Source organism: Vicugna pacos, chromosome 21 (assembly GCF_048564905.1).
Source record: "Vicugna pacos chromosome 21, VicPac4, whole genome shotgun sequence".
Taxonomy (NCBI): Eukaryota; Metazoa; Chordata; class Mammalia; order Artiodactyla; family Camelidae; genus Vicugna; species Vicugna pacos.
In genome coordinates, this window is record NC_133007.1 from 23,718,328 (window position 1) to 23,739,339 (window position 21,012).

General features: G+C 40.0%; 1 protein-coding gene across 1 annotated transcript in view; it reads left to right on the plus strand.

The window, feature by feature from the left end:
* The first annotated feature begins 9,177 nt into the window (after positions 1–9,177).
* FCRL4 (Fc receptor like 4) overlaps positions 9,178–21,012 on the plus strand; it is a 39,122-nt gene continuing 27,287 nt past the window's right edge. Inside the window, exons 1-2 of the mRNA XM_072946914.1 lie at positions 9,178–9,225; positions 15,699–15,914. Coding sequence (XP_072803015.1) covers positions 9,178–9,225; positions 15,699–15,914 — 264 coding nt within the window. The remainder of the gene's footprint in view (positions 9,226–15,698; positions 15,915–21,012) is intronic.

Sequence of the window (21,012 nt, forward strand, 5' to 3'; positions counted from 1 at the left end):
TCTACCTGAGAGTTTGTGTAGGATTGATTTTTTTTCCTTAAAAATATTTAATAAAATACACCAATGAAGCTGTTTGACCCTGGACTTTTCTTTGTAGGAAAGTTATTTTAATAAGAAATTTAAACTCTTACTAGATAAAGGACTATTCATATTTTTTCTTCTTTTTGTATCAGTTTTGGCAAGTTGTACTTTCCAAGGAATTTTTCTGTTTCAAATTGTCAAATTTATTAGCATAACATTTTATATATATTTTATTATATTTTTACTGTCTGAAGTATTTGTAGTCTTAACCTCTCTCATTCCTAGTATTGTTAGTGTATTTGTTTTCTTTTTATTCTTTATCTGTTCAGCTAAGAGTTTCTCAATTTTGTTGATCTTTTCAAAGAACCAGATTTTGTCTTTATTAATGGACTCTTTTTTTTTCTGCTTTCTGTATTGTTGGTTTACTCATCATTATCATTTCATTCTTTCTGCTTATTCTGTGTGTGGTAGGCAGAATTCTAGTATGACTTCTAGGATTCCTACCCCAGTAACCCACATCCTTGTGATATCTTCTCTTTTTGAGTATGATCAGGACTTGTGAATATGATTGGCTCTCACTCCATGATTATGTTACTAACTATTTATCTTTGACTAATCAAAAGGGGGATTTTCCTAGGCCACCTAATTAGGTTTAGTCTTTATTTTTATTTTTTAATTGATGTATAGGTGATTTACAATGTTGTGTTAATTTTGGTGACATACAAATATATGTATATACGTATATATACTTTTCAGATTCTTTTTCCATTTTGTGTTTTTACAAGGTATTGAATATAGTCCCTTATGCTATACAGTAGGACCTTGTTGTTTATCTTTTATACATATATATATAGTGTTAATCCCAAACTCCTAATTTATCCATCTCCCCTTTTTTCTCCTTTGGTAACTGTAAGATTGTTTTCTATGTCTGTGAGTTTGTTTCTTTTTCATAAATAATTTCATTTGTATCATTTTTTAGATGCTACATGTGATATCATAGGATATTTGTCTTTCTTTGACTTATTTCACTTAGTATGATCATCTCTAGGTCCATCCATGTTGCTGCAAATGGCATTATTTAATTCTTTTTTACAGCCGAGTAATATTCCATTGTATACATATACCACACCTTCTTAAACCAGTTATCTGTTGATGGACACTTAGGTTGCTTCCATGTCTTGGTTATTGTAAATAGTGCTACTATGAACATTGGGGTGCATGTTATCTTTTCAAATTAGATTTTTCATTTTTTCTGGATACATGCCCAGGAGTGGGATTGCTGGATCATATGATAACACTATTTTTAGTTTTTTAAGGAACATCCATGCTATTCTCTACAGTGGCTGCATGAATTTACATTCCCACCAACAGCATAGGAGGGTTCACTTTTCTCCACATCCTCTCCAGAGGTAAGTATTTGTAGACTTTTTGATGATGACCATTCTGACAGGTGTGAGATGATACCTCAATGTCGTTTTGGTTTGCATTTCTCTAATAGTTAATGATGTTGAGCAACTTTTCATATGCCTGTTGGCCATCTGTAATCAATGAAGTTAGAACACTCCCTTACACCATACACAAAAATAAATTCAAAATGGATTAAAAACTTGAATATAAGACACGAGACCATTAAACTCCTAGAAGAGAACATAGGCAAAACATTTTCTGACATAAATCATAGCAATGGTTTCTTAGGTCAGTCTCCCAAGGCAAAAGAAATATAAGCAAAAGTAAATAAATGAGACCAATCAAACTTATAAGCTTTTGCACATCAAAGGAAACCATAAACAAAATGAAAAGACAACCTACAGAATGGGAGAAAATATTTGCAAATGATGTGACCTACAGGGCTTAATTTCCAAAATATACAAAAACTCATAAAGCTCAATATCAAAAAAATAAATAGCCCAATCACAAAATGGGCAGAAGACCTAATGGACATTTCTCCAAAGATAAGTCTTTTTTTTTTTTAAATGGTGAATCAGAGAGGTTTTCCTATAGGTCTTAAAGAAGAAACAAATTGCCAGGTTGTGAACTGCCTATGAAAAGAGGGGGAGTTTCTATGAGCTGAAGGTGCTCTCCAGACAACAGCAGCAAGAAAAAGAAGACTTTAGACATCCATCTGAAAGGAAATAAAGGGAACTTGGAAGTGGATCTTGCCTCAGTCAATCCTTCTTAGGAGGACGCAATAAGCTAACACTTTGATTTCAGCCTCCTGAGACCTTGAGTAAAAGACCCAGCTGAAATGTGCCAGACTCCTGATCCATCAAAACTATAGGATAAAAAAAAGTTTGCTGTTTCAAGCTGCTAAGTTTGTGGTAATTTAACTGCTCTGATCCTCTTTTTCTTGCTTCTTAAAGTGGTACCTTGCATCATTTGTCTTAGATCTTTCTTCTTTTCTAAATGAGCATTAAAGCTACAAGATTTTAATACTAACAGTGGCTCAGCTGCATCCCACACATTTTGTTATTATCGATATATACTGATAGAGTAAGTTAGATTGACCTTCCATTTCATTATTTTTTTTGTTTGTTTTCTTCTGATTTTTATCTGTTTTTCTCTGATTTTTCTGTTAAGCCTTCCTGCCTTCTTCTAGATTATTTGTATATTTAAAGTATTTTATTCAGTTCTAAATACTTTCCAATCAATAGCTGGTATAATTTTTCTTTGACTTATTAATTACTGAAAAGTATGCTGTTAACTCCCAAGTATTTGGGATTTTCCTAAATATCTTATTGATATTCTAATTTAATTACATGGCTATTGGGGAACATTCTATTATTTCAATCATTCCAGACCTACTAGGATTTGTTTCATGACCCAACATAAACCTATCTTGATGAATATACCATGTACACTTGAAAATAATACATATTTTACAATTTTGGAGTGTACTATTCTATAAATATCTATTAAGTTGATGAAGTTGAGAGTCTTGTTCAAATTTTCTGTCTTTATTGAGTTTTTGTCTAGTGTTCTATTAAAGTCTGAGAGAAGAATGTTAAAATTTCTTACTACCATTCTGGAATAATCTATTTTCCCCTTTTTACCATCAATTTTTGTGTCATGTATTTTGAGGTTCTGGTACTAGACATGTATACATTAATAATTATGGCTTCCTGAAAATGTCTCTTTTATCATTATGAAATATCCCTTTTATCTCTAATAATTAACTTTGTCTTAAAGTCTATTTTATCAAATGTTAATATAACCACTCTAGCCCTCTTATATTTACTGTTTGAATAATACATCTTTTTCCATCCATTTAGTTTCAATCTGTTTGTGTCTTTGTAGTCCAAGTGTGTTCCTTGTAAGCAATACATAGTTAAGTCTCACTTTTTTTTTAACATTTTTTATTGATTTATAATCATTTTACAGTGTTGTGTCAAATTCCAGTGTTCAGCACAATTTTTCAGTCATTCATGGACAAGTCTCACTTTTTTATCCATTCAGATAATCTGTTTCCTTTCATTAGTGTTTAGACCTTTAACATTTCAGATAATTATTGATATGGTTGGATTTATACATGTTGCTTTTTGTTTTCTATTTTTCTCTATTGTTTCTTTGTTGCTTTGTTTTCCCTCTCCCTCTTTTGAATTATCTGAATCTTTTTTAGCATTCTATTTCAGAGCCTAATCTAGAGATTACAACACATTCTTAATCTTTCCCGATCTACTTGAAATTAGTATTCTGCTTCTCCACAGGAAATGTAGAAATCTTGAAACCATATAGGTATCTTTGCATCCCTGCCCCTTGAATACTTTACGGAATATTTGTCATAGGGATTACATTTACATACATTTAAAAAAATCACAGAAGCAATTGTTGTAATTTATATTTTAAGCAGTCATACATATTCTAAATAGCTTCTGTAGAAAATTGTAATCTTTTATTTTTCTCCAGTTATTTACCATTTCAATGTTCTTAATTTTTCCTGAATATCTAAGTTTCCCACTGATGCTACTTTCCTGCAGCAGTTAATACATTTGGACATTTTTCATGCTCTTAAATATTTTTTCTAAAACATGAATTTAAAAGCTTTATAATATTGCATCATATAGACGTTCTGTAATTTACCATTCTTCCATTTGGAGATGTTTCATTTTTTTCATTTTTGTAAAAACTTTGAGATGAGCTTTTGTCTGCACCTCTGATTATTTTGTCATAATGAATTCTATTGGGAAAAGGAGTATAAAGAACTTTAAAGATCTTAATCTAAAGAAGCTTTATATTTTATTGTCCCAGAAATGAGTTCCAACACTGGGTGCTGCATTTTTTTATTTATACAAAAATGATAGCAGAAATTATATTTTGTTGTTCACATTTTGTTTGGTTATTAGCAAATTTGGATATCATATTATGAGTTTGGGGCAGTGTTCTTTTTTTTTTTTTTGGAATCAATAGTCAATTAAGATAATACTTTAATATTTTTTCTAGAAATTGGAATACCCTTTTCCTAGTGAACTGTATGATCACTTTATGAGCTAATGACACTAATCCTTTATCTATTATGTGTGATACAGACTTTCATGATGTATTATTTGCCTTATACTTTTGTTGATGGCATTTTCATATGCCAAAGTTATCTAATGGATTATGGAGATATATTCATTTACTAAAATGCCCTCTTCTAGCCATGGGTGAAGAGACATAAGACATCTGCTGAGACTTCTCTAAATTTCTTTAAACATGAAACCAAAACTAGGTCTGAAGAGAGGAAATACCCATGTGTGATGTGGAAGACAAACCACTTCTCTCCAAAGCAGAGAGTCTTGATGCTCGAGATCTCTGAATATTAGGTGTTGGACAGAAAGATTTAAAGTCAGGAATCGCTAACTGCAAACAACCGAACAGCAAAGGACCACTTCAGAATCATGAACTAAGTGTTACTGTTTAAGAAAACCATAATCCTTGGGTCACTCAGTCTAGAGGACAGTTTCATTTTTCCAAAAGTGAGTGTAGTGAAATATATATTGGAGCATCCATTTCTGTCTGCTATGCACTTACAGGGGCGTACTCTTAATACGTAAACAAAAGCAATGTCTTGCTGATGAATCAAGAAACATTTATAACAAGAGTTATAAGTGACAAAGCAGCAGTCTCTCACAGGTCCCTGTGATGTTTTACTTTCCTCCCAGTACCGTCTTTCTAGTAGATGAAATCACATTTACAAATTACTCTCTCTTGACAGTTGTAGATTCTTCTCTCTCTACTCCTTGGATTGAAGGAAGTTGAATGGACCTATCTGCTACACAAGCCTCTCTGAAAACTAATCTCTCCCTTCTTCTCTGTCAAGGGGTAACTAATGTAATTCTGCTTCAACAACTGCTATTTCTTCATGCCTTCAACTAGGCCAGGGCTGCTTTACATATGGTGTGAGAGGTAAAAAGAGGAACAGAGGGAAGTAAGCACAAAAGGAAGAAGTAGTGGTTAGTAGCTTGCTGAGAAAGTTCTCAGATGGTTGCAAATTGAAAAGATTGGAAAAATGAGCAATTCTGTACAAGCGTCTGGTTTCTTTTCTGTGGCATTTCCAGGCAGAAGAAAAATAAATAATCTATGACTTCTCTTCCTTCTTTATGATCTCCAGGCAAGGTCAACTCCCTTGTCGGTACCCGGGGACCCATAAATAACTAAGCCCCTTCTGTCTAAGAGCTACAACAGTGTGGCCCCCTGCTACTTGAGGCCAAGGGAGCTCTGTGGTTACACACATCTGCCCTCCAAGTCACTTGCCCTGTCATACTGTGTGAGCAGACCTTGCCCTAAAAGGTAACCCTGCCTGCTGAGGAATGCTAATGAGAGAGGGGAGGCGCTCTTCACAGAGAAGGGCAGGTTTTACAGGTGGCTGTTGACAGAAAAATGTACCACCATAAATCCCCTTGGGGCTCGCAGTTGATAGATTCCAGTGCGATGGATCCTGAAAACAAGGGGGCTATTGCAGACAAATCCATGTTCCAAGTGTTCCATGTCCAGAATACAATAATATCCTTGTGATCATCATCTTTTTTCAGTATCCAACCTTGCTGCTTAACGTCAGCTTCAGATTAACCAGGTGCCTCAAATATTTCTCCATAAACACTTTTTTATTTTTGTCCTTCAATACCTGATGGAAAGAAGGCACTAATATGGCCAAGAGAAAAGCCCTGCTCTCCATGCAGGGTTAAATCTCCTGAAGTGGGGATTGCTCTTTTATTCATAAAGTATTGACAGGACTCTCTTGTTATCAGGGAACATAGTACGATAGACAGAAATGGGAAATTATTATTAAACAACCATGGCTTTTAGAGTACTGATTGGGAAGGTCAGGAAGAAACTGGAGCCAGAAAGTGGGATGCTGTGGGAACCTTGGCACAAACCTGCCCCTGCGACCAGACAGACTCCTCCACCTGCCATCTGTGTGCTTGGACAAGCTACTCAACTTTCTTACACTTCAATGTCCTCCTCTTCAAATGAGAATAATAACATTTACCGCGCAAGATTTAGTGAGGACAAAATGAGTTAACATATGTGAAGGGCTTGGCGCTATGTGTGAAATTTACTGACCACTCAGGTAGCAGTTACTGTTGCTGCTCTCATTGTTCGTGGTTGTTGGTTGCCCACGTATCTTCATTTCTATTGTGTTTCTTTGATAGAATTCCCACTATCTAAAATTATTTTGTTTACATAAATGTTTATTTGTGTAATATTTGCCTTCTCCGCTAACACGTAAGTTTCCTCACAGCCTCACTGAAGGAAGTGAAGCACAGCGGGTGCTCGGCCGTGTGCCCTGTTGCTGGTGCTGAGAACGCATGCTCAGCCTGCTTCTCACTCAGCCCTCGGAACACTTGAACTCTGGAAACTGTAACTATGTCTCATCGCCGGGGCTGCTTCTATCTCTCTGGCTAAAAGCTGGACTTCCTGGCCCAGGGAGGAGAGCTCAGGGAACCGCAACTGTAACGAAGATTTCATTCGAATTCATTCGGTTTCAAGTCAGACTGACTGAGAAGACGATCACAGACCAGGCTTGAAGTTCTGCCCCTTGGAAGGATTTCCTTCATCGCTTTCCTCCAGGAGCAATCCTAGTTGGGGTTGGAAGGCTGCAGCAGCCGACTTCCAGTGAATTCCAGCATTTTGTCCAAAGTCATCAAGAAACAAGCCTTGGTTTTTCTTCTTGAGTTAACTAGTTATAAAGATTTCTAGGTGAGGCCGTAGGTGTGGATGAGAGAGAGGAGGGAAGGAAGAAGAAGCTGGGGCCACAGCGGTGTGAGCTCCCTGCTCATACAAGCTGCTTGTGCCTCCCCGAGCCTTGTCTTTCCTTTCTTGTACATTTCCTCTTGAGGACGGATTGCTGCTGTGCATGTACAGCCTTATGATTAGATGACATTTAGCTCATGATGAGAAGTTCAGTTGTGTGGTCACCGGATGTCCCACGGTTAAGCATTCCATTTCCAACAAATTGGATGCTGCTTCTCAAAAGAAGAGCAGTTATCTCCAGGAGATAGTACGGTTTTGCTCAAAAATCCTAGAATCCTATGCTTGGAAGTCTCCTCTCCTAGTTCCCCAGATGCTCCATATGGCATCCACATAGGTCATGGTCACTTGAGGCCACATCAGATATGCTGGGCCATACACCTCACCCCATGTGGTGGAGCAGCTTCCACAGCAACGTGGACTTGTTGCAAAGCCTTCTCTTGCCCTAAGCCTCACTTAGAACTGACATCTGGGCTGCTCAGTAAGTGGGTCAGAGCAGTGCACTGAAATAATGAATGCATTACCTCCAAAATCCCCCAAAATCTACCAACTATTTTGCCTCCTCTTTAGTAATAACGGTGTGCAAGGTGTAGAAATTTGCTTTGACTTTGGTGATATCCTGAAATGGGGGTAATATCATCTAATTTAGAGCGGCTTTGTGAGGGGAACATGAGCTACTTGGTCCAACATATGACATTTGGTAAGTGATGATAATTCTGTTTATTATTGTTACTGTATTTGGCATTTAAGCACCACTGCTTAGAGAAGTCCTTTTCAGACTTCTAAAATTTTTTTCTTCCTCTGCTCCTCTGCACACCGCAATCAGCAGAGTCAGAAAGGGCTAGAGATAACATCTGAAGTAGCCATAACTTTATTAATAGCCCTTCATAAAAAGCGGCCATCAAATTCAAGAAATTAGCTTATATCACTACTATAAAAAAATTGATAAACAGATCCCTCAGTTCAATAGAGTTGGGAGGCCAGCAGGGGGAGCGCTCATGCCCGGTGATGATAGCAGAGGCCAACAGAAGAAAGATTCCTTTCCTGGCAGGGATTCAGCAAATAAAAAGCCATGGACTGTTTATTACAGCCCATCCAACTTCCTTCTCCCCTCTATAAAAGTATTCTTCTTCCCTTGACCTGTGAGGACTTGCATGTGGCTCGCCACATTTGCAGACCATGAACTGCAATTCTTTGCTGATTCCAAATTAACCCATCTTTGCTGGAGAAATAACTGGCAGCCTATTTGTGTCAGGTCGACAGTACAAACAGCTTATGTGGCTGAATCATTTTATATGTAGCAATATGTTTCTGTGAAGTCCTATGCTGTTTTTTTAAACAGCTTTTAGCAAGAAAAGGCAAGAATCTCCTTTGTCCATCCATACTTGCTGTATATATTTGTGTGAATGTGCATGCAGGGCAGGGGTATGAGGAAGGATGGGGTGGGGGGACAATAACTTTCATCCCCGAGAGGATAACAGGTCTTTGGGTACCTAAGTACCAAATTCTTCATAATCCTAGAAAGAATACATAGGTTTTTAATGGATTTCTGTGGGCTAAGACTTTCCCAATGGACAATTTAATCTTTACTTTCCAGAAGGGAATGAATACTTTGAGTTCAGAAGGCAAAGGCAGTGGTAGATGAGCCTGGAATGAGACTTGGGGGAAGAAAAAGAAACAGAGGCGTTGGGTCAAGGAGGGAGGTAGTCTCCTGCTCCTGAATAGATGGCACTCCTGCGTGTCTCCCTTACCTTGTTTCCCAGATCTGTCTGCATCCCACGAAGTCCTAGGGTCAATCACCTGTAGACGCTGCCACTGGGAGGGGCATTTTGAATGTGTCAAGCAGTGGTGGCTAAAACAGAGGACCTGCCCCAGAGGTACTTATGCTAAGGAAGCCCTCCTGCCACGTGACTAATATCATTGTTACCCATGGGCTCCCAAGCCCCGAACACCACTTACCTGCAGAGCTATGAGCAGGTAGGTTTTGTGGGAAAAGTGGGGGCAAGATATCAACAGGCAGATGGAGGAGGGAAAATCAAGGAGTGAACTGAGTGTCTGCTGTCTGTTGCAGACTGGCTGATTCTCCAGGTCCCATATTCTATCTTTGAAGGAGATAGAGTGATTCTGAGATGCTGGGGGAGGGAGGAGGGGACCTGAATGAAATGAATTATCGTAAAGATAGGAAAAAATTTGCTGCTTTTACAAGGAACTCAAGCTTCATCATACCAAAAGCAGTCTCCAGCGACAACGACTGGAGAATGGGGAACGTTACGTATCCCTATGGGAAGGAACTTCCAACCTGGTAAGGATCAAAGTTTAAGGTAATGGCTACGCGCCAGGTTTAGCAGGGCTGGATGCAAACAAGGCTTGTCAAGGAGCAGGGAGGTGGAGGGTGTGCTCATCAAGCTCCCCTAGAAAGCCATGGGTAGAAGCTGTGATAATTCAGCTGTGTCAGGGAGATGGGTGGTAATTCTGCTGACTTGGTTCTGTGAGACCTGCCTGATGGTGCTGAGACCACAGATAGGTCTCTCCAGGAGCTCTGGGCCTCCCTGCTCTGGGATTATGTTCGTTCTTCTCTCTAGAGCTGTTTCCACGTCCTGTGCTGATAATAACACCCTCTGGTCCACCAGGCAGAGTCCAGTTACCCTGACCTCTGAGACTCAGCTCTCTTGGCAGAGGTCAGATGTCCAACTTCAATTTAACTTCCTCAGAGATGTCTGGGACCTGGGGTTATGCTGGAGTGGCTCCCCGAAGCTCCAGCTGTCAGTGGGCAGATGGAGAAAAGACTCAGGGGCTTACTGGTACAAGGCACAGTGACTTCCTGTGTCTGGAAATGGAGCCAGTGATCCCAAATTCATGTGTGGAGTGAGTTTTGGTGAAAAGGGTCGTTGGGGATGGAAAAAGGGCATTAGTCAGACCTCAGTTCCTTCTTGTCCCATCAGATGGGAGTTGAGGTCTGTTCCAGAGACATCCTGATGCTCCCTGAGCTCCTCTCATTTCTAATAATGCTTTGGGACTGGAATGGTTATCAGGAGACCTCAAGAACTATGAAACTTCAGAGTGTTCACCACCTTCCTCTTAACTTTACCTTTCCCGTTGTAAAACCATCACATATATACTGGGTGCCTCTAATTATGCTGTAGAGGTTGTGTGGGATACACATGGTATGTGACGCATGTCCACTATGGGCAGGGAGCTGACATTCAGCTAGAGAATAGCCTGGTACCAAATCCAACACAAAATAGGGATTAAGAGAACAGAGAGACTCATTTTAGAGAAGATGGTATTGAAGCAGGAGGTCTTGAGGTAGGTCTGAAAAAAGGGGACAGAAGCAAAATATCATCTTTTGTGATGTCCCTTTAAAGGAAAGCTAATATTTTCCATTGTCCGTAGTTTTCAACACAGGACTTTTCCACACACTGTTGTTAAGCACATGCGCAAGTATTTTTCTCTGGGGTTGTCCATCCTGGCCTCCGAGGGATACCAGGCTCCTGAAGTGAGCACATGATGAGCTGGGGAACCACATGTGACTGCAGGCTGGGAAGTGAGGCTCTGGCTTCCCACAGAAATATACTCAGAATTTCTGAGTCTATACCCATCATCTTCTGTTCTTGCTCTGCAAAGACCTCTGTTTTCTGGTCTTGCCTGAAATTTTCCAACTCATCTGCTATCACTTTTAGGGTGACAACAACCACTTCAGCCCTGATGTTCCCCAGAGTCAGGTGTCCCCTGCTGTCTCCTGTTCACACAGGGATCCCTGTATCTTGTGTCTCCATGGAAACTCTGCACCCAGGGCGGGCAGCTGATTGAAGTGGAAGATGCTGGTCCTTGTGTGCTCTGTGGCTGAAGACACAGGGGACATCTCATTCTCCTGGCACAGGGAGGAGACGAAGGAGAGTCTAGGGAGGAAAACTTGGTGTTTCCAGAGAGGAAGGCTGGAAATCTCTGCTCTGAGGGAGAAGCAGCCTGGAGGCTGCACTGTACAGCTAACCACAGCTATGGCCTCATCCAGAGTGAGGCAGTGAACGTCACTGTGAGAAGTGAGTCCCACCCTCCCACAGTTCAGCCGGAGGCTCACAGACAGGGCTCAGGGATCCTGCATAGGGTCACGAGAACATTTTAAGACGGCCATAGGAACCAGAACTATGAAAAGCTCATTCTTTTCTGATAAAGGCAGACCTTCCAAAATAAATAGCTGCTCTAGGGAGCTACAAATTTGGTAGAAAAAAAATAAGCAAATAGTAAGATGAAAGAGATGAACGACCGTAATTGCAGCCAACAAGCCAGAAAAAGGCTTCCTAAAACTGAGCCTCACAGCTCTGGGGTAAAGGTCTCTACCCTTGTTCTGTCCAGAACAGTGGCCACTAGTCCATTTAGCTTTTTACATTCAAACTAATGGAAATAAAAATTCACTCCTTCATTCACACTAGTCCCACCTCAAGTGCACAACAGCCATGTGTGGGTAGTGGCTACCACACTAGACTACACAAGAATAGAGCATTTCCATCATTGCAGACAGTTCCATTGGACAGCTCTGCTCTAAGGATTAAATCTGGAATGTGGGGGCATTGAGATTTGAGAGATGTGTTTGGGGATGTGTTATGCTGAGTGTATGCAGGGTGAGGTCACGAACTGTCAAGCAGAAGGGACCCTCTCTGATGGCCCACTGTCTCCCTTAGACCCAGTGTCTCGCCCTGTCCTCACCCTCAGAGCTCCTGGGGCCCAGGCTGTGGTGGGAGACGTGCTGGAGCTTCACTGTGAGGCCCAGAGAGGCTCTCCCCCAGTCCTGTACTGGCTTTATCATCACCCTGGGGAATAGCTTGGCCCCTTCTGGAGAAGGAGCATTCTCTTCTAAACCTTTTTAAAGAAAATTTTATTTTATATTGAAGTGTGGTTGATTTACAATGTTAGTTTCAGGTGTACAGCAAAGCAATTCAGTTATACACATACATCCATATATATATTTTTTTTCAGATTCTTTTCCATGATATGTTATTATAAGAAATTGAATGTAGTTCCCTGTGCTATACAGTAGGTCCTTGCCATTTATCTATTTTATATATAGTAGTTAGAATCTGCAAATCTCGAACTTCCAATTTATCCCTTCCCGCCCCTTTTCCAGCTTGGTAACTATGTCTGTGAGTTTTGTTTCTATTTTGTAAATAGGTTCATTTGTGTTATTTTTTAAGATTCCACATGTAAGTGACATCGTATGGTATTTTTCTGTCTCCTTCTGGCTTACTTCACTTAGAATGACAATGTCCAGGTCCATCTATGTTGCTTCAAATGGCTTTGTTTTATTCTTCATTATTCTTCATTCTTCCATTGTGTGTATATACCACAACTTCTTTACCCAGTCATCTGTGGGTGGATATTTAGGTAGTATCCATGTGTTGGTTATTGTAAATAGTGCTTCTATGAGCACTGGGGTGCGAGTGTCTTTTTGAATTAGAGTTCCCTCTGGATATATGCCCAGGAGTGGGATTGCTGGATCATATGGTAACACTATTTTTAGTTTTTTAAGGAATCTCCGTACTGTGGAGGAGGAGCATTCTTGAACAGTTCTCTGACCACAGAACATTCTGGAAACTACTGTGTCAGGTCAACAATGGCCTGGGGGCTCAGCACAGTGAGGCAGTGCTATCCAGTGTCATTTGTGGGTTGCCTGAGGCTGGGCTATGAGCTCTCCTTCCAGAGGACAGACTCCAAGCCTGTCTAAGAGAAAGGGCATTTGGTTAAAACTGGAGTTCTTTTAATTCAAAAAGACACATGGACCCCAATGTTCGTAGCAGCACTATATAAATATATATATAAAAATATATAAATATAAATATATATAAAAATACATATATATATATATATATATATATATATATATATATAAACTATATATATATATAAAAACTGGGGTTGCTAAGTGACTGGAGATTGTAAAAGTTAGCAGCTGGCCTCACACTTGCCTGACAGGGGTGGACTACACTCCTGGTCATTGGACAAATAACTGAACATCTACTTAACTGTTTCAAACTAAGACAAAACTCACTGGGACCCCTGCCCCATCACCCTCCACCTCACACCCACCTCCCCTGCAGGATCTGCAGGATTCCAGCCTGCGCCTCGGACCTCTGAGCGTCACACACAGAAAGGCCTCTCTCCTCAGAGCCTGCAGAGGACAAGTCACCTTCTGGCTGCAGGTACTGGGGGAGCTGCTTGGTTTCCTGGCAACGGCTGCTCTACTTTTTTTTTTTTACCTAAGGTTCCAGAGGAAGTCACATTTGTAACTTCTGCTTTTACTCTTTGTTACTCTATCATTGATAATTACCAAACGTGCTACTTCTGTGGATCAGATAGCATACACATATCTGGAAGCTGTCAACCGAGGGTGGAGCTGTCAGTTAAAGTAATTCAACCCTCCAAGAAAGTGCTTTACATATGTGAAGTCAAGTGAGACTGATTGCACATTTAAATTTGTTTCTTCAATAGAATTCTTTTGCAAAACAGCTATTAGAAACGATCTCCATAAAGATGCATTAACAGAAGAAATACAACAGGGAACTAGATTTTATTTTTATTTTATTTTATATTTTAAAATTAATTTATTTTTAATTGAAGTATAGTCAGTTTATAATGTTGTGTCAATTTCTGGTGTACAAAGTAATGTTTCAGTCATACATATACATATATACATTCCTTTTCATATTCTTTTTCATTATAGGTTACTGCAAGATATTGAATATAGTTCCCTGTGCTCTACAGTAGGACCTTGTTGTTTATCTGTTTTGTATATAGTAGTTAGTGTCTGCAAATCATAAACTCCCAGTTTATCCCTTCCCACTCCCCTCTCCTCTGGTAACCATAAGTTTGTTTCCTTGTCTATGAGTCTCTTTCTATTTTGTAAATAAGTTCATTTGTTTTTGCTTTTCTTAGATTCCATATATAAGTGATATCATATGGTATTTGTCTTTTTCTTTCTGGCTTACTTTACTTAGAATGACAATCTCCAGGTCTATTCATGTTGCAACAAATGGCATTATTTCATTCTTTTTAATGACTGAGTAATATTCCATAGTGTACATACACCACATCTTCTTTAGCCAGTTACCTGTTAATGGACATTTACGTTGTTTCCATGTCTTGGGTATTGTAAATAGTGCTGCTATGAACATTGGGGTGCATGTATCTTTTCAAATTAGAGTTCCCTCCAGATATATGCCCAGGAGTGGGATTGCTGGATCTTATGGTTATTTTGGTTTTTTGAGGAATCTCCATACTGATTTCTATAGTGGCTGCACCAAACTGTATCCCCATCAACAGTGTAGGAGGATTCCCTTGTCTGCACAGCCTCTCCAGCATTTGTCATTAGTGGACTCATTGTTCATGTATGGCAATGGTCAGTGCTGCTCTTAGGTCAGGGCTGCAGGTAAGGATAGGGGTAGGGAAAGGACCAATGAGGTGGGGCTTGTAAGGATGTCCTTGACATCTCAGGTCCTGCTGAGACTCATTTGAGGTTGTCAAGGTAAGAATGAAGCATGTGATCGGAAAAAGTGCTTCTGTGAGTCCTTGGCCACCACTTCTGTCTAACCTTGTCCCCTCTTACAGTGAATCCAGTGTATCTCGGTGTGATTTATTCCCAGGTCTGGAGCACTCAGAGGGCGCAGGTGAGCTTTGGGGCAGTGCTTCTGTCTTTGCCGGAGCTGATGGGGAAAGTGGGCTGCTGGGCCCAGCAGAGCTTTTCAGGGCGGCAACTTCTGTCCCTTGGTACTGACAGCAATCATCGCTCTGCGCACAAGAGAATGTGGGTCTCCACTGATGGCTGTCTCCTTCAGAGCCCACTGCTGTCATGTCTCCTGTCTTGGGAGAGAAGCTGAAACTCTGGGGGGTGAAGTTTAAGGACTGGGCTGTAAGAAGCTTGTTGTCTTTCACTGCTCATAATTTTCTCATTCCCTCCAACCACCACCGCACCCAGCAGAGCACTTGGAAACAACTCTGAAAGGCAAAGTGGGCCCATGTTCCTGGTTTTCCTCTTCTCAGGACTAATTCTCCCTAATGAAGCATGTGTTCAATGCATTAAACACAGCGGGCCCTCCACAAAACGTTCATGAGCTTTTTCCTCCTCAGGGTTCCTCCGTTGTCTATGACAAGTTTAAGAAAGGACAGCCCCCCGCAGCCTCAGCTGAGCAGGTCTCAGCATGAAAGCAGCCTGAGAGGCACCTCCAGCAAGTCAGAACATGTCCTGTAAGCATGCCTTGACCTTGACTCAGGTCATCGGGGTCTTCTTGTACCCATCAGGATAACTGCGCATTTCTCTCCCAGGAGCCCCAGCCATTGTTTCCGGGAAAAGGAGAATTATTTGCCAGGTCAACAAGAGCTAAGAAGTACCTCAATAAGGATGCTAGAGAAGGTTCTGTATCCATGACCGGCTCATGACCCAGACCCTGTGTTTCCTATAGGGACCAGTGGTTGCTGTAGGAGCCATCTTTCCAGTTCTCTGCATCGTTTCACCCTGGACTATCCCTGTTACACTCCGAGGTGAAGTCAGAACAGCCCAGGGGCCCTCAGCCAGGAGATCCAGGCCACAGAAGGGACACAACGGCAAGGGGACCCTTGTGAGTAGGAGCCGCCCGCAGTCTCCTGAGGACCGGCTGTGCCGTCAGCACCTGCACATGGTGAGCGGAAGCCAGAGCGCCTGGGGGAGGCTTTGCCACGAGCCTCAGGTTTAATTGTGACAGACGGCTCTCAACTTGTTAAGCAGTGGGAGGAGATGTCCCTGCCAAGTCCATGTCCCTGCCAGACATTGCGATCTGCCACCCAGTGAACCTTCGTGCCTGCACAAGATTCGATTTCCCCAAACAGCATTCTGAAACAGGGTCAACTGATTATCTTGCCCTCCTTGCCTCGGTCGCAAGAAACCAAGACCTGAACTTTCAACCACTTTTACTACCAGGCAGGGCCTTCCGGTTTGCATGTCGTGTTATAATTCCACTCTTGGTTTTGTTTCACTCGTTGACCCCATTTCTTTACATTTAATCTTTCATTTAAGTCTTGATTGTCGCATACATTTTTTATCATCTACCCTAGGAGGCTAGAATAAATCAATAAATTAAATATAATAATGTAGTGTGAGCAGTTCTGTTTTTTTTTTTTGGCACTGTAGGTTCTCAGTTTTTGGACCCACAGTAAATTTTTTTTCCCTCATTTAAAAAAATGGGAGTATAGTTGATTTACAATGTTGTGTTAGTTTCTGATGTGCAACATATTGATTCAGTTATACATATAAATATATACATATTCTTTTTCTCTTTTATTACAGGTTACTATAAATCAAGCAGTTACTACAAGTAAGTAGTTCTAAATGGAAAAAGGAAGCAAGTAGTGAAAAAAACTCTTGTGATGACTCTGTATCAGTGGTATGCTGTCACATCCACCTGCCTTATCTGCATACTGCAGTAATACAGTCAGACTACACTGTACTACATTAAGGTAGTTTAATTATGTGCAAAACCACCTCAAAGCATTAAGTTCCCAGCTAAAGGGTTCCCTTTCTCACTCTGCATCCTCTACTCCCCATTTCTCCCCTCCAAAAAAAAACCCAGATTAATTCTTAATACAGTTTCTAGGTTAACTTTCTACTTGACATATATTTAAAAAGAAAGAAAAAATAACTTTCTTAGGCAATTTGAGTGTGAACATTCTTTCCAGAATTTTTTTTTACATTTTTTTATTGAGTTATAGTCATTTTACAATGTTGCGTCAAATTCCAGCGTAGAGTACAATTTTTCAGTTATACATGAACATACATATATTCATTATCACATTTTTTTTCGCTGTGAGCTACCACAAGATCTTGTTTATATTTCCCTGTGCTACACAGTATAAGCTTGTTTATCTATTCTACATTTTGAAATCCCAGTCTGTACCTTCCCACCCCCTGCCCCCTTGGCAACCACAAGTTTATATTTTATGTCTATGAGTCTGTTTCTGTTTTGTAGTTATGTTTTATTTTCATTTTTTTTTAGATTCCACATATGAGCGATCTCATATGGTATTTTTCTTTCTCTTCCTGGCTTACTTCACTTAGAATGACATTCTCCAGGAACATCTGCAAATGGCGTTATGTTGCTGCAAATGACGTTATGTTGTCGGTTTTTACAGAATTGTTTTTTTAATACACTATCAGCTTGAATTTCATATCCATTTAATCCCTAGCTCTAGAGATTTCAAATAGTTATGAAATAAGGCTTTCACACCAGGAAATATAAAGTAGTTGAGACAAATATAAATTTGCCTTTACAGAAAGTTCACTGCACTGTCCCTGAAAGCAGAGAGCTGCCTCTTTCCTTCTTTTATGCCAAGTTTTTCAGAGTCCATGGTCACCAAATACCGCAGACTGCCTCTCCTATCTTCCTCGTCCCCACCCCCACTTCTTACCATATATATCATCAGCCTCTTCTCTCTGGACTGCAGGAAAAATGTAAATCTTTGAAATGTTTCCATAAACTTGTTTAGACAAAGAAGACAAGACATATATTTCAGAAATAAAAGGGGGTAAAGTAAATTCTAAACAGAGAAATGATGGGTTAAAACAGCCCCTCGTTGCTGCAGAAATAATAAGGATGTCATAGACAAAAGTAAGGTGGAAAAAAAGAAGAAAGGAAAACCTGACAAGCCACCTCAGTTGAAGTCAAGACACTTGATGGTTAATCTTATTTGCCAACATGACTGGGCTCAGGGATGCCCAGATAGCTGGTAAGACATTAATTCTGGGTGTATCTGTGAAGGTGTTTCTGGAAGAGATTAGCATTTGGATCAGTAGACTGAGTAAAGATTTAACCTCAGCAATGCAGGTGAGCATCATTCAAACTGCTGCGGGTCCTAATAGAACAACAGGTGGAGAAAGGGCTTGAGCTGGGACATCTGTCTTCTCCTGCCTTCGGACACCAGAGCTCCTGGTTCTTGGCTTTCAGACTCAGATTGGTTACACCGTTGGCTCCCCCGGTCCTCAGGCTGTCAGATTTGGGCTACAACTACACCACTGGTTTTCCAGGGCCTCCAGCTTGCAGATAGCAGATCATGGGAATTCTGAACCTCCTTAATCGTGTGAGTCAATCCCTCTTAATAAATCTCCTTTTGATATATCTACCTATATTCTATTGGTTTTGTTTTCCTGGAGAACCCTGACAAATACAAGGCACAAAGGACGAGCTAGGTCAACCCAAAGAGGGCGTGTTTGGAATAAGAGCATCCGGAGTGCACCTAGCAGCACTTACCTGTGTGTTTGGAGCTGGCAGTGCTGAGAAGCACTCATCAGTAGGTTACAAACCAGAAAGAACTAGAAATAAGATGAGGGTCTGAGAATATCCGATTGACACAATGGTTAGGAAAGATATCTGCACAGACTTAACAATAACAAGATGAGGTTCACAAGGTATATTTGGGGCTGCGATCTTTCCCACTCTGTTTTTGGAAGAAAGGTGACATGACAGAACAAAAGGAGAACAAGATTGGTCACTGAAAGAATTTGAATCTCAGAAGTTCTGGACTCTGTATGTTCCAATCACAGATTTATTTGATTAATCAGTTAAAATATTTTCTAGACTCCCTGCTTTCTACAATGAAATGGAGGATTTTTGATTAAATGTGTTTTGTGGTCTATATAAAAACAATGCACTTGCTGGTGTGACTTACCCCAGTACAGAAGGATCGACTTCTACTTTCTCTCTCAATTTATACCATCACTAATGCCCACAAACCAACAATAACCCCAGTTCGGTTCTGGCAACCACATACATGCTGAGAATTTTTTTTTTTAATTCTGGAGTTCTTCAAGGTAGGAACTCCACCCAGTTGCCAAGAACTAAAGTAAGGAGACAAGCTTAGGAAATCTTCCAACTATCTGAATTGAAGAAATGTCTTCCTAAGCTTGAGAGAGCATGATATTCAGAAGTAAATGAATTCATAGTGTCTTTTTTTTTTTTTTTAGATTCCACATATGAGTGATATCATATGGTACTTTTCTTTCTCTTTCTGGCTTACTTCACTTTGAATGACAATCTCTCAGTCCATCCATGTTGCTGAAAATGGCATTATTTTATTCTTTTTATGGCAGAGTAGTATTCCATTGTATAAATATACCACAGCTTCTTTATCCAGTCATCTGTCTACGGACATTTCAGTTGGTTCCATGTCTTGGCTATTGCATATAGTGCTGCTATGAATATTTTGGTGCATGTATCTTTTTATATTAGAGTTCCCTGCAGATATATACCCAGAAGTTGGATTGCTAGATCATATGGTAAGTTTATTTTTAGTTTTTTGAGGAATCTACATACTGGCTTCCATAATGGCTACACCAAACTATATTCCCAGTGACAGTATAAGAGGGTTCCCTTTTCTCTACACCCTCTCCAGCATTTGTCATTTGTGGACTTTTGAATGATGGCCATTCTGACTGATTGTCACATTGCAATTGGCTATACTTCAATTTTAAAAAAAAGTAAATGGATGGATGGGGAAGGGAGAGAAGAAAGAGGTAGGACAAAGATTTTGTCCTACCCTCTCAAGCAGAACTCTTTGAAAATTGATGGTTCAGTGTTCTTCATCTCTTTGTGTACCCAACCATTTTTTTCCCCCAACCATAACCCCTTCCATAATCTGGAGAGGATTCAAGAGGGGTTACTACAAAAGGAGTTCAAACTTTAGGGTCCCGTAAGGAAGAATTTCTCTGTCAAAGAGGTAGAGTGTTTTATCATGCGGACCATGAGGAACCTATGAAGAGGGAGTTTTTTTCCACTTTCTTGAGATAAAGTTTCCTTCAGAATGCCTCCCCAGTCGGCCTCCTGCTACTTTTGTCTTTCTCCTCCCTGACTTGCTCTACCGGATCCTAAAGCCAAGCCCTGAAAAATCTTTGTCCTTCCCTATTTGTGCCCCTATTTTATCCCATCGTATCATACATTCTTTCATCTAGTCTGTGTTTCGGCCACTTTACTTAATACTATATATTGACCAGAGGGGAAACGTAAAACTCCCACCATACTGGTGCTGGTTGACTCATATAGCATTTAAAGGTATTGTTTAAATCAGTTGTAATTTAGAACTCAGGAGATTTCACATAAAAATCTGTATTTGGGGCTTCTCTTAAGATGTTTGAAAATCAGATAGTAACAGATCTTCAGACTTGGTAACAATATGCTGGAGTCGCTTTCAAATGGAGCGTGTGCTCTCCAATGGACCACGGTATCTGCCACTCCCTACTGCGTCATTGAATCTAAGCCAAGTGACAGCTACCATTTATTCTCTCAAAAGTCCAATTGTTTACTTACACTAGATTTAAAAGTGACTTTTTTTCTTTACCCATGTCTCTACCAAAAGCAGGAAAACAAAAGACAGAACTGGAAGAACTTGTGGCTTCAAGAAGAAAAGTAGAGGTCATTTCCTTGTAAAAGTGAAAAGTATACCCATATATATGCAAATAAAGTGTGTCCTTTTTGATTAAATACAAATAAAGGTATCATTATAAAGCAAATTATGACAGGCTAGAGGAAGATGCATGTTGAAGAACTTAATGAACTAAAAAATAAAGAACTGAACTTTAAAGAGGGCTTCGTTTTAGTATTCATAAATTAAATGTTACCACTATGAAATGTAGTTACATGCTCAGTGAAAAACAAAAAGTTTTCCAAGTAGAAAAACTTTCACAGAGAGTAAATCTATAAAAGAATGTCAACTGAGGGCAAAAATATCATGTTTCCTGAAGAGAATCAAGCA